Raw genomic sequence first — 15,184 nt, forward strand, 5'->3', positions numbered from 1 at the left:
TAACAGATCAATGAGATTGGAGACTTTTGGACTCTTAGAGTTGAGATGATGAGTACAAAAATAGAGATTAGAAAAAAAAGCATAGCCAGATTCAGAGATGATTATGATGAAATTGACAGGATTTAGTGACATTGAAATGAGGAACAGTAAGGGTGACTGGTTGGGCACAGAAAACTTGGAGGGCATGGGGATGAGGCAGCCTCTGGGAAGCCACCAAACAGGAAATCAACGCAGATGACAGAAGTCAGATAGGATGTGCAGTGTTTACTGGCTAAGGGGCCAGGAAAAGAGGGGAGGATCCAGGCAAGAAGAGATGTAGGGAAACTTGGGAAACCCGGCTAGAATGACAGCTGCAGGTAGATCCCAAATAAGTTTTCTGGGCTGCCAGGAGGGAAGTGACTTCACCTAAGGTCCATCCCCTTCAGTGTGGGTAGTGGAGGCAGTAAGAAGTTCCAATCCAATGTGGCCATTTTGGCACTCTTATTTTTAATAAAAACTTGTAATTAATCTAAACCATACTTGAAATAGGATAATGATGTTGACTGATAAAGTGAAAGTGAAGTTGCTCTGTCGTGTCCAACTCTTTGCAACCCCACAGACTGTAGCCTACCAGGCTTCTCCGTCCATGGGATTCTCCAGGCAAGAATACTGGAGTGGGTTACCATTTCCTTCTCCAGGGGATCTTCCCAACCCAGGGATCGAACCCGGCTCTCCCGCACTGGAGGCAGACACTTTAACCTCTGAGCCACCAGGGAAGCCCAATTATATTGAATTATATTGACTGATAATTCTCCCTCAACTAGTATTCTTCCTGAAGGTAATTCAGATACTGCACAGACACCATCATTAATTCTGAAATCAGAGAGGAATTATTCAGAAAGCAACTCTTTATAAACCTCTACAGTGCTGCTAAAGTGTTATGCATCTTTTCAAAGGTGGGCAGATACAAATGGACACAATGATGATGAAGAATAAATGATTACATACTTTGTCTTGATCTACACTTTTTTAAGAGGTCCCTTTTTATGGGCAACATTCTGTGACTTAATTTTTCCTGTCCATGACATTCTACTGTTTTTTTAATTGCTAACCATCCGGATTTGCTGTCAGTATGAATCAGGTTTTCTGTATAATTAAGCCAGCTTATCTTTCACCCAACATAATGAATCCATTCTATTTTAATTACTTTTCCATTTCCAGAACCAGTCATCCTGTATTAATACAAATATAGGAAAATCTGAGTCACTTTTGTACTATAAGTAATAACACAGAATGTCTATCATACGCTTCCCTCACATTTTTAGAAACATTCAACATAATTTGATAAAATATTAGTATTTTGCCAGAATCATAGAAACCAGGAAAGACATCAGTATTTTAGTTCATTCACTTACTTCATGAAGCTGACTTTCTAAACCCTATCATTTATTTCCCAGAATTTCACAGTGTTGATTCTATATCCAACCAATGACACATTGGAATGTATGAAGCCTTTCTGTTTCTGGAGGTAATTTCAGAGAAGCATTGTCTGTCAGCTCAGTTTTATCACTTGTCCTTTTGTGAATTTTTTTTTCATTTACTCCTTCCTTAACTGAGTATGATTCTAGTCACTGGAGATGCAGCAGTGAAAGAGACAGAAAAAGGCTCTGAGTCCCATTGAACTCATGTGGCAGGTGGGGGAGACAGATGGTAAACAGCTGTCACCAGTAGTGATGAGTAATGTGCAGAGAATTTGAAGAAGGTGGTGTGATAGAGAGGGCTTCTGTAGCTGGAGGGCTCAGGGGAGACCTCTGAGAAGGTGGCATTAAAGCTGACACTTGAGTGACAGGAGATGCTATGAGATGATCGTGGGATTGAGCATTCCAGGAGGAGGTCATGGCTAGAGCAAAGGTCACGAGTGAAAATGTAATCCAGAAACCAAATGAACACCAGTGCTGCTGGAGTGATGTGAACTAGACAAGTGGTAAGAAATGAGCTTAGGGAGGGAGAGGACAGTCAAGGTAAGGCGTGGGGATTTCATCTCAAGTTCCATGAAGAGATGCTGGAGGATTTTAAATGAGAGAGTGATGTGATCAGACTTGTTCTTACAGGATTGGGCTGGCTGCTCTGTGGAAAATAGACTGATGGAGGCAAGTATGGAAACAGCAAGATAAGGTTCAACTGAGAGATGAGCTTGGCTTGCATCAGAGGTGAAGAGAAGTGGATAACTCAGATTTTTTGTTTCATAAGTATTAGGACTTTGGCATCCCTTAATCATTCAGGGAAGTTATTGCACTTGTCATTTTCAAATATGCTTTGCACAGTTACGTATTTTCCATGGCTAGAGCAAAGTGTGACATTTAGCTCTCTAGATTCAAATCCAAGTTCTCCAACTTAGTGGTCATATGACTTCAAGCATGTCTCTTAACCGCTTTATATTTGTTTCATCTTATATAAAAAATGGACTAGTAATCTTACTATTTCATAGGCTGTTGACAGAAGTGACTAAGAAAATGCACATAGAATTACTTAGCACACTACTAGTCTACAGTAAGAACTCAATGAATGTTAGTAATTAGATACTGGATTTCTGCCTTAGCCTTCTTACTAAGACACATTTAGGTCTCAGTACCCAGGAATAAAATTTACAGTAATAACATTTTTAAGAAGCAGATTTCTGCTCTTCATTTCATAATTTTTTCATGTATTATTAGAATACAGTTTTTTTTTAATATCTTACCAGTAATCTTTGTTTAATATACTCCCAGGTTTCACATTAGGTAATCATTTTTAAAGTGACTTTTTGTTATCTGTGTTTTGAACATCTGTTGCCTTTTAGAGAGATTGAATATTATCAGTTTTACTGCAGGGTTTGTGTTTTCAACCCTTAAAACAGGGTGAAAGAGGATGGGCATGTGATGCCAAGATTATATAAATCATGTGAAAGCTTAGTTCCCCGCCTCCACTGGGGCCATAACAGCACCTGGTCACTGTTCAGGTGTGCCTTCCTCAAGCATGGTCCTCTCGCTTGTCCTGGAGACTTAGGTCCGTGTTGGATCCGTGGTGGGAAAAGACCCTGCTTGTTTGGATCACAGGGTAATCTCAAAGACCTTGTATAGAATCTTTGGTTCCCTTGTGGACACTGGTCCCTGTCACTCTGTTGAGCTGCCGCTGCATCTCAGACTCTCAGGACTGGTTGTTTGCCTCTCAAACAGGCTTGAGAACAGTAGCAAAGTAGAGTAGGTCAGTGCGGCATATGGTTGAGTTTGTATGCACAGATGTTGTTAGAGAATAACAAGGACAGTCTTTTAAATTGGTTCCTCAGTTATAAATGTGGCATGCAGATGTTTCATGGTTATGGCTGGGATTGAGGTACATTTAGCAAATGGAACTTTTCATGAGATAACACATTAACCTAATTTTGAAGAGCTCTGATTCTCATCTCCATCTGAAGTTACTTGGAGAGGGCAAGTCTGTCTTTGCTGTAAGCATCTTATAGCATCATCACTGATACGGAGCATCGTCCAGCACAGATGGAATCTAGAATCCCTTTCTGTGCATAACATTCAACATTAAATACATACATATTTTGTGGTTCTTCCGGTTTCAGGTTCTCTGTTTCTTCTTGTATTTTTAATGACATAGACAATTTTTAAATATTTAATTTTGAAGCTTTTACACACTGTGGCACAGGTAAAACAGTCCCCTCTCTGATGTAACAGGTCCCTAAGCCCAGAGTGGAGATATTACTATTGAACCACTGGCAAGTTTTCAAGTACCCTGTGTGGAATCTGCTAGTTTTTAGATGTTGATGCCTACAGTTTGTCCCTCCTCATTATTGTGCTGATTGCACAGATGCTATTGTTTCTAAATGCTTTAGGAAATGATGGAGTCTAGATGTTTTGGGAAATCAGTAACTTATATGTGTGTGTGTGTTGAAACATTTATACTCAATGGAGTTACACCCGGTAGTCTTATGATTTTTCCTTTTACCCTCTTTGAAAGTCAGTGTGGTTGTGGCTATTAAGAGATCAATGTGAGGGTCTCCATTGGTCTAGAGAATCAGCTGTGAATTCTCAGCTCTGCCAGCACCTGCAACTTACCAGGGGCCTCCCATCCGTCCTGTATGCCTGGTAGAGGGATCTCGGCTCTCCCTGGTCTGTGAAGAACAAGTCCCCTCCAGTAGATAAATATCCCATCATTTCACAGTGTAGCACCCCAGCTTGATTATATTCATGTTTATTTGTAAGCTTTCTTTTTTTCTGCTTCTTTTACATACGTGGACATAACTCACTTTCTGTGTTTGCTTTTCTACCACAGACACGGGAGCAGAAAGACAGGCACTAAAAGAAAATGTGTATCCTAAATTGAGAGAATTCTGCAGAGAAAACTATGGATTAGAATTTCAGGTAACTATGATATTAATTTCACATTTAACTTTATCAGCTAAACAACTAATGTTTGTTTCTTGTTACAACTTAGGTGTTATAAAACACAAGTTTTAAGCTCTGAAAAATGTCATTTCTTTAAGCATGGATGAAAAGAAACACTGGAAAATAGAAGTAAAATATTTCATCGTTTTTGAGGTTTTGCACTTTTACTCTCTGCTTCTTGGACCCTACTCATTACTGGCTCATCTTTTTCTTTGAACCATGTTTATTTGCTTTGTTGCTAACGTCCACTAACATAAAAAGGCGAAGGTTGCAGAGTACCTGCCTTCACACTGGCATCTCTAGAAACATTGTGCATCTAAAAATTGAAACTGGGATTTCCCTGGCAGTCCAGTGGTTAGAGCACCATGCTTTCACTGCTGAGGGTATGAGTTCAGTCCAATAATGATGAGTAATGGGAACTAAGTCAGGGAGAATGAGTCAGGGAACTAAGATCCTACAAGCTGTGCAGCCCAGCCAAAAAAAAAAAAAAAAAGGAAAAGAAAAAAAATACAAATTGGGATCAGTCCTCGCACAAGTACTTCTTGTTAGCATCTTGACTAGTCCTTGCCCTCCACTTCACCTTTTAGTTTTTATTCACATTGTCAAATGTCCTTTTTCCCAAGCATTTCAGAGTTTACCATTTACCAAGAAAAAATATCATCAGCATTTCAAGAAGCTGTAACTGTGCACATCATTGCTGAAATTCGTAAACCTGGCATTGTAGACAGCCATCAATTTGGCCCTCTAATAGAGAAGTGCTAGGAGACATCGGTCATATCCTGGACATCCACAATTTTTTGAAGTAAATGTCTCCTGCAACAGATAGCATTATGGAGTGAGAATTTGTTAACTTCATTCACAGTGAACATCTTAACTGCTATCTGAACTACATGTTTACATGGTTAAGTAAGGAGTATGGACTAGAGGTTTGTAGTGTAAGAGTACAAAATGTGCCATTGTTAATGGAAGAAAATTTCACCCTTCATTTGTTTCTTCCTGAATACTGTTGACCCTTGAACAATGCAGGGGTTAGAGGTGCTGACCCTCTGCACAGTTGAAAATCCACGTGTAACTTTACAGTCAGCCCTCTGCATCCACAGTCCCTCTGTATCTGCCATCTCTCCATATCTGCAGATTCAGTCAACCATGGATCATTTCATGCTATAGAACTTACTAGTAAAAAAGAGCCGCACATAAGTGGACCCAGGCAGTTAAAACCTGTGTTATTTCAAGAGTCAGCTGTAAATATTTCATCTTGGTATACCTCATAATGCCTTCTAATATGATGTATAAAATAATAGTTTCAAAATGGCTTTAATCTTAATGCTTAGTATCCATCAGCAACAAGCTAATACAACACAAATATTGAAGAGTTACTCATAAGTCACTGTTTACTTGAAAAACTGTGAATCTAGATTCCTTGTTGTGAAATCAGCACTACTTTATACAAGGACTCTGGTTCTACCAATAACAGGGTCTCGACCGTTAAAAAAAAAAGGAAAAAAAGGTATGTTGAAGTTTCCAAAGACTAAGACATTCCTTGGGGTCTCAGTTAGTATATAACCCAAGTATTCCTTGGATTCTACTGATAACAGGGTCTCGACTGTTAAAAAAAAAAAAAAAAAGATGATATGTCAGAGTTTCCAAAAACTAAGACATTCCTTTGGGATTCAGTTAGTATAAAGAAATATGTCTAACATATCAATCCCATCTTTGAGTTTATTTGGGTTTTCATCACTTTTGTTAGTAGAAGGTTGAGCTGCAGAACAGCTGCCATAAAACATGAAATTGATTAGGATTAGGTGAAGGGGGAAAAATACACATTTTTGAAATTATAAGCAGATACAGGAGAAGACCAACCCTGGGATTTCTTTGGAAGGAATGATGCTAAAGCTGAAACTCCAGTACTTTGGCCACCTCATCTGAAGAGTTGACTCATTGGAAAAGACTTTGATGCTGGGAGGGATTGGGGGCAGGAGGAGAAGGGGACGACAGAGGATGAGATGCCTGGATCGCATCACTGACTCGATGGACACGAGTCTGAGTGAACTCCGGGAGATGGTGAGGGACAGGGAGGCCTGGCGTGCTGCAATTCATGGGGTCACAAAGAGTCAGACACGACTGAGCGACTGAACTGAACAGGAGAAGACAAATAAAGCCAAGGGAAAAATGTAGAAGGCAAGGTCCCTAGAAAAAATTAATGACAAGGATCATTCCAGGCAAGTATATTGAATCACAGCAGGGAAAACAGCATTGGGTAAAGTATGGCATGGAATTGACTCCCAGCTCTTGAGTGCGAGTGATTTAACCCACCCCTTTGTCCTTCACAGGCTTCTCTCATAGCTCAGTTGGTAAAGAATCCGCCTGCAATGCAGGAGATCCCGGTTTGGTTCCTGGGTCAGGAAGATCCTCTGGAGAAGGGATAGGCTACCCACTCCAGTATTCTTGGACTTCCCTTGTGGCTCAGCTGGTAAAGATTCCAGCTGCAAGAAAGGAGACCAGGGTTCGATCCCTGGGTTGGGAAGATCTCCTGGAGAAGGGAAAGACTACCCACTCCAGTGTTCTGGCCTGAGGAATTCCATGCTGCAAGAAAGGAGACCTGTGTTTGATCCCTGGGTTGGGAAGATCCCCTGGAGAAGAGAAAGACTACCCACTCCAGTGTTCTGGCCTGAAAAATTCCATGGACTATAGAGTGCATGGGGTCACAAAGAGTTGGACAAGACTGAGTGACTTTCACTTTCACTTTCTGGTCCTTCACTATCTAAAATGAGTTGTGACAGCTTACAAATATGAGGTTGTATTTGCTCTTTACCTTCCAAGCTTCTAAGCTCAAGTACATAATATCTGAATCTAAGAATATACCTCTTAGCATAGTCTTTCCTTATAGGTTGATTATAGATCTTGCGGAGGCTCTGTTGGACTCACTGTGTATGGTTCTTGGAACCATAAAGAAATGGTTCTCTTTTCCAACTGCAGCAGAATGTGCCAGAAGCTTCATGAAAAAAAAAAAAAAAAAATAGTTTACCTGTACCGAGTCCTGAATTCCATCTCTGTGCACTGAACACAGGAGAAATGTATTTCCTAGAATTACTCAGACATACCAAGCTATTTCATGCCTTCTTGCCTTTGCTGTTCTCACTGCCTACAGTGCTTTTCTTCTGGTACTTCCTCTGCTTCACCTCCTAAGTCCTACTCATGGAGACTCTTCCTGCCTCACCTTAAGTCATGCCCCTCTTGTTCTTGCCTGCTTCTCTGCAACTGTGTGTCTTTCCATTTGGTTCCCTGACGACTTCAAGCCTATTCCCATTTAAGGATTTTGCACTGGCTGTTCTCTCTGTAGGAATGCTCACTGCTTCATCTTTACATGGGTGCTTTCTGACTGTTCTTCAAGTCTCTGCTTAAATGTCATTTCCTAGAGATGCTTCTATAATGACTCAATCTAAAATAAGCCCCTAGGTGTGCTCTCTTTTATATCATCCTATTTTAGTTCTTTGCATAGCATATGTCAGTGTTGGATATTTTTCTTGTTTACTCATGTATTGGCTTTTTGCTTCAAGAAGCAAGAAACAATCTTTCTCTCATGATTGTTCCACAAGTACAGAGACTTGTCTGTCTTCATGACAGCTACATTTCCTGATGCTAGAATAATGCCTGGCTCATAGTAACACTCCAAAACAATGAGTTGAATGACCAACCATTATCTGCTTAAAGAATCATTCTCTGATAGCCCTATTCCTCTTGGCTTATGCCACATACCCGGATCCCCTAAAACCCTGTGCATAACTCCCAGTCATTCATCTGGTTCATTTAAGAAGTGTTTGTTGACCATCAGCAACATGCCAGACAACATTCCAAGTGCTGGGAATACAGGAAGAAATCATCAGACCCTCTTTCTGTGGAGCTTTGAATATTGTTGAGAGAGGCAGACAATAAATGGTAAATTCCCAGTGGTAATAGATGCATTTTATTGAATAAATGCTTTTTTAAAAAGTAAAGCATGATAAAGGGAGGTAGAGAATACTGGGTGGTCAGAGAAGGACTCAGTCATAAGATAGCCTTTGAGCAGATATCTCCAGAAAGTGATAGAGAAAATCATGCAGATGTTTTGGAAGGAAAATCCCAGACATAGGCAACCAGAAAAGGGGTTTTGGATGAGAATGTGTTCAGAACATTCTGGTCTTGTTAAAAAGGCCAAGTAGTAATAGAGTTGAGTAAGGGAAATGATTGTAGGAGATGACATCAAAGGCAGATCATACGGAAATTTATGGACTGAGATTAAGGACTTACAGTTTTCCTCAGTAAGAGGGGGAAGACATGATATGATTTATGTTTAACAGGTTCAGGGAGCTGGTAAGGGGTGGGAAGTGATAGCAGAAGCAGGAAGATGGGGCAAGTAAGAAGTCATCATGGTACAGACTAGAATGAGCAGTAAGGAGATATCTGGCTAGATGAATTTTTCATCACCTGTCTATATAGTCTCAAAGTCCTCAGGACTGGAATTGTGTCTTGTTCAACTTATCCCAGTATTCAAGTAGCTGACACATAGTGAGCCATTTGGGGTTAAATCTTTGTTGAACTAAGTTGATAGACTATGGAGTTACACTTTAACAGTGTCATGTACTTTTATCTCTGTGCCTGTTTGGCAAACTGTTTGCTGCTGCTGCTAAGTCGCTTCAGTCATGTCCGATTCTGTGCGACCCCATAGACGGCAGCCCACCAGGCTCCCCCGTCCCTGGGATTCTCCAGGCAAGAACACTGGAGTGGGTTGCCATTTCCTTCTCCAAACTGTTTTAGTGTTTCTTTTATTTAGTATTAGTATTAGTATTTAGTATTTCTTTTATTTTTAAATTTAAACTAAGAGTTTTTTGGCTGCCCTGGTTCCTGGTTGCTGCATGTGGGCTTTCTCTAGTGGCAGTACATGGGCTTCCCTTTGCATTGGCTTCCCTTGTTGCATGGGCACAGGCTCTGGGGCACATGGGCTTTAGTCGTTCCATCTTTGGGGCTCTAGAGTGTAGGCTCAGTAGTTGTGGTGCACAGGCCTAGTTGCCCCTTGGCATGTGAGCTCCTAGTCCCCCGACCATGGATCAAACCCTTGTCCCCTGCATTGCAAGGCAAATTCTTAATCACACCACCAGGGAAGTCCCTAAAATAAGATTTTTAATGAAAATGCATCAGCCTGTCTGATTATGTGAACTTCAGCTAATTCCATGTGTGATATATACCTAGTTGACTGCTCAGAGATGGGACCATTGAATAAAAAGAATGTCAAACCTACTCAGAGTAGAATGCATACATGGCTCAGGGAAAGACAGGGTATGTAAGTAAGAGGTTATTTGATTGGCCAGTGTTCAGTAAGTGCCCATGGCTATGGAAAAGAGGATAGAAAGGAAGAACAGGGAAATAAATGGGGAAAAATAAAGTCAGATTGGGGTAAAAGCAGGTGGTACAGGACCCAGTAAATAAAGAGCTTTAATTATATGTCCACAGGCCATCCATCTTGCTTTCAGATGCTTTCTGTCCATTCTCACTGCTAAGCCCCTGATCTAACACTCATTGCTTCAAAAAATCAAATGAGCAAAGACAATCCTAACTTATCTTGGTCTCTGCTTACCCACAGTAGGTTGCAAGTCCTAGAGGAAGAGACTAGTCCTCACTTATTTTTAAGTCCCCAGGGCTTGGGAAGAAGATTCAACATTTACTGGATTTGGTAAAAGTGTGTCAGCAGAACTGCCTTACACCATCATCCTACTTGAGTTTTCCTTTTCATTCCCAGAGTAACCATACTTAAATGTAAGGTTGTCAGTTTCTTTGCTTAAAACCTTACAGTGGCTCCCTGCTGCTTACAGGCTCCCTCTATACTAGGATCCCAGCTGTCTTTCCACCTTCATCCACCCATTCTTCCCAGAATAAACAGGCCATCCTCGACCTTTCCTTGGAGCGCATCTTGCCATTTAGTCATTCCTGACTTTAAAAGCTCATTTGCTGCATCTGTTTCAGTTTTCCTTTCTTATTACAAATACTCTTTCTCCTGTGCTTCCTGCCCTTCAGAATCCAGCTCCAGGCCTTGCTTTCTAAGAAGTTTTTTTCAGATTCCCAAATATCCCCTTTCTCCTGCCTCAGTTCTTAGCAGTCTCCCCCATCCCAGCACTGCAGGTACCCTGAGCAGGAGTACACCTAATGAGGGCAGGGACCTCTAACAGTACCTGATTGATCTGGGCACTTAGCCGCTGGTGCATTTTGAAAGCAATTTCATTTCAGTCCAGCCACTCAACTTAGTATCATTTCTTAAGAATTCCTTCTGATAGCAAACATTTTGAGCACGCGCCTCATATTTATCTCACATCATCTTAGAAACCAGGGCTTTCCTGATAGCTCAGTTGGTAAAGAATCCACCTGCCATGCAGGAGACCCCAGTTCGATTCCTGGGTCGGGAAGATTCCCTGGAGAAGGGATAGGCTAACCACTCCAGTTATTCTTGGACTTCCCTTGTGGCTTAACCAGTAAAGAATTCGCCCGCAATGCGGGAAAGCTGGGTTCGATCCCTGGGTTAGGAAGATCCCCTGGAGAAGGGAAAGGCTACCCACTCCAGACATGGAGTCACGAAGAGTCAGACATGACTGAGCGACTTTCACTTCACTTCTTCTTAGTAATCCGGTCTTCTTTTCTTCACCTTTAGCATCCATTAAACCCCAAATACCTGCGGATTTTCCTCCTAAATATTTCTTCAGTCTGTGCCGTCTGTCCTAGTCTGTATTACTGTCGCCTTGATTATGCGGTAGATTATCCTGCTGGCCTGTTTACCTTCATCTCCTCCTCCTCCTTCCCAACATCAATCCCTCCATCCCCGGACCTCCTCCATCGTATTACTGCTCTGGTATCTCTGAAATACAAATCGACTCTTTCATCCACAAGACACGTTTTGTACTTCTCAGCCTGAAGTGTGAGGTTCTCTTTTCCATTTCCCCCATTGCCCACCCCAGTCTACTACTGAGTCCTGTCTGGCCCCTCCTCCACAGGCATTATAATCTACATGTGTGGGCTTCCCCAGTGGCTCAGTGTTAAAGAATCTACTTGCAATGCAGGAGACCTGGGCTTGATCCCTGGGTCGGGAAGATCCCTTGGAGAAGGAAATGGCAACCCACTCTATTATTCTTGCCTGGGAATCCCATGGACAGAGTAGTCTGGCAGGCTACAGTGCATGGGATTGGAAAGAGTCAGACATTACTTAGTGACTCAGTAACAACAATCTATGTTCAGTTTCCCAAATAGATTCTTTTTATTCCCCTGAGTCTCCAGACTCACTGTGCCCTCTGTGTGGTGTACCCTTAAATTGTCCCCCATGCCAATGACTAGAAAAGTTTCTACTTTAAAAGTATGTATCATATTGTTTTAATTGCTTTTAAAAGGTTTTTTTTTCTCTACTAACTGGAAGCTCCTTGAGGTCAGAAGTCATATTATTTATATATTTTTATCACCAGTCTTTTTTAGAGACCCTATTTCATCTTATATACATAATAAATGTTGATTACAGTGAATTGATTGATTAAATGAATAAGACCCAGAAGCTGAGAGTCTTGACCAGGGCTGTGCAAAAGAAATAAAATGGGAGGCACAGGTACAAGTCACAAATGCAATTAAATTTTCCAACTACATTTTAAAAAGTAAAAGGAAAAAAAAATTTTTAAGAATGTATTTTATTTAAGTCATTTTATATCCAAAGCATCATTTCAACATATCAGTTCAGTTCAGTCGCTCAGTCGTGTCCGACTCTGCGACCCATGAATCGCAGCACAGCAGGCCTCCCTGTCCATCACCATCTCCCGGAGTTCACTCAAACTCATGCCCGTCAAGTTGGTGATGCCATCCAGCCATCTCATCCTCTGTCGTCACCTTCTCCTCCTGCCACCAATCCCTCCCAGCATCAGAGTCTTTTCTAATGAGTCAACTCTTCACATGAGGTGGCCAAAGTACTGAAGTTTCAGCTTTAGCATCATTCCTTCCAAAGAACACGCAGGGCTAATCTCCTTTAGGATGGACTGGTTGGATCTCCTTGCAGTCCAAGGGACTCTCAAGAGTCTCCTGCAACACCACAGTTCAAAAGCATCAATTCTTCAGCACTCAGCTTTCTTCACAGTCCAACTCTTGCATCATACATGACTGGAAAAACCATAGCCTTGACTAGACGGACCTTTGTTGGCAAAGTAATGTCTCTGCTTTTGAATATGCTATCTAGGTTGGTCAGAACTTTTCTTCCAAGGAGTAAGCGTCTTTTAATTTCATGGCTCCAGTCACCATCTGCAGTGATTTTGGAGCCCAAGAAAATAAAGTCTGACACTGTTTCCACTGTCTCCCCATCTATTTGCCATGAAGTGATGGGACTGGATGTCATTATCTTTGTTTTCTGAATATTGAGCTTTAAGCCAACTTTTTCACTCTCCTCTTTTACTTTGATCAAGAGGCTTTTTAGTTCCTCTTCACTTTCTGCCATAAGGGTGGTGTCATCTGCATATCTGAGGTTATTGATATTTCTCCCAGGAATCTTGATTCCAGCTTGTGCTTCTTCCAGCCCAGCTTTTCTCAGGATGTACTCTGCATATAAGTTAAATAAGCAGGGTGACAATATACAGCCTTGTGTACACTGGACTTTGAAGACTTAGTGTGAAAAAAGGATATAGGATAACTCAGTAATTTTTATGTTGCTTATTTCAACATACATATGAGTACATATTTTATACTCATAACACATCCTGATTCAGACTGGCCACATTTCAGGTGCTCAGCAGCCGTATGTGGTCAGTGGCTTTCATGTGGGTCTGTGAAGTTCGAGAGGGAGTGGTCAGGGTGAGGCCATTCTAACAGGGAGGAGAGCCCAGGGATGTGTCCTGCTGCAGGTGATGGAGAGACTTCATTAGAGGAGCTGCAGTGGGGATGGAAATTCATTTGAACATGTTTAAAAAAATCCAGATGATGATTCAGAAAATAATTTTTCACTAGTCACATTAGTAACTCATATTTGATCACTTTGGGACACTGCATCAGTAGAGTATGTCAACAACAGAACACACACACACAGTGTAAAAGCCATGAATCATGTTTTTTGGTGTCTCACTGCGGACTGTAGCCCAGGAGACAGCCTCTCAGAGAGCTCTGAGAAGCTGTTCCAAGGGGTAAGGGGAGATGGGTACATCTGTGATTTTGGCAAAGTAATGAGCATGCAGTAAACCATGCATCTCAGTAGAAGGTTGCTTCTGGTCACCAGGAACAGGTATCTTAATTAATGACTTTAGTGCTTTTCTAACTATGGAAAGATGCAAAAATCCAGGTTCATAAAATTTATATGAAGGCCTATCCCACCAGGTTCCCCAGAATACAGAGGGCTCTAGTCTCCTTTCAGGGTATGTTGAAGGTCAGTGACTCCAGTGGCTAATGACTTAATTCTTGTAGAACTGGATGGTGAGCAACTTTCTACAGTTGTCAGGTTCATAACCTGAAATAGTTAATGCAACTTTCAAATATGCTGTGGAATTGGAACTAAGTAACTAAATGAGGCAACAGACTAAAGCTTATGGTCAAGCAGTTCGTTTGCCTGCTATCTTAAGACTTAAATTTACTTGAAATTAAAAGAGGAAGGTGATGGAAATGCTTATTTCCCAGTATTAGATGAACAGTCCTTGTCTTGATAAGTGCCATTTGTTACCTATTTCAGTGTTGCTAAATATGGATTTTTTTTTTAAATTTCCAGAAAACTCTTGCAATTATCTGTAACAACTTGGTTTCAGAGCAGGAACTCCTGGGCTGGCCCAGTCCTTTTCCTTCTCTCCGCCAGGCAAGTGTTGAGTTCCTAGTGTGTAGGGAAGTGTGAGTGAACTCTGCAGCTCCAGTCAGCAGGAAGACCTTGCCAAACCTGCTCTCTGCCCCACGTTGACATTATGGTACTGCTTGAAGGCACCAGAGTGACCAGTGCTCATCCTTGGTGAAGGTGCTTCCTGAGGCCCCTTTGGTTTAGAATTTTCTCTTCTTTGCTTGAGGTTCCATCTCTTCATATTTCCTTTGGCAGCACAGGTCCAGACCTATCTGCCTTTTTTCATCTCTAGACCCCGAGTTAGATGTCATCTTCTAAGCTGGTGCCTGTGTGAGTGAGCCTCATGTCAGCATCTCTACCCGCTCCTCTCTAGAGTTACAGGAAGGTAATTACATATGCTTCCACCTCATTGACTATGCTAAAGCCTTTGACTCTGTGGATCACAACAAACTGTGGAAAATTCTTAAAGAGATGGGAATACCAGACCACCTTACCTGCCTCCTGAGAAATCTATATGCAGGTCAAGAATCAACAGTTAGACATAGAACAGACTGGTTCAGAATTAGCAAAGGAGTACATCAAGGCTGTATATTGTCACCCTGCTTATTTAACTTATATACAGAGTATATCATGAGAAAGGCCCGGCTGGATGAAGCACAAGCTGGAATCAAGATTGCCAGGAGAAACATCAATAACCTCAGATACGCAGATGACACCATCCTTATGACAGAAAGTGAAGAGGAACTGAAGAGTCGCTTGATGAAAGGGAAAGAGGAGAGTGGAAAAAGCTGGCTTAAAGCTCAACAGTCAAAAATCCAAGATCTGGCATCCTGTCCCATCACTTCATGGCAAATAGATGGGGAAACAATGGAAACAGTAAGAGACTTTATTTTGGGGGCTCCAAAACCACTGCAGATGGTGACTGCAGCCATGAAATTAAAAGACACTTGCTCCTTGGAAGAAAAGCTGT

General features: G+C 41.5%; 1 protein-coding gene across 1 annotated transcript in view; it reads left to right on the plus strand.

The window, feature by feature from the left end:
- The window catches only part of NWD2 (NACHT and WD repeat domain containing 2), a 228,157-nt gene that overhangs the window by 85,727 nt on the left and 127,246 nt on the right, over nt 1-15,184 (plus strand). The window contains exon 2 of the mRNA XM_052642360.1: nt 4,300-4,388. Within this exon, the coding sequence (XP_052498320.1) occupies nt 4,300-4,388 (89 nt within the window). The remainder of the gene's footprint in view (nt 1-4,299; nt 4,389-15,184) is intronic.

The sequence above is a fragment of the Budorcas taxicolor genome, chromosome 6, assembly GCF_023091745.1.
Source record: "Budorcas taxicolor isolate Tak-1 chromosome 6, Takin1.1, whole genome shotgun sequence".
In the NCBI taxonomy this organism is placed as follows: Eukaryota; Metazoa; Chordata; class Mammalia; order Artiodactyla; family Bovidae; genus Budorcas; species Budorcas taxicolor.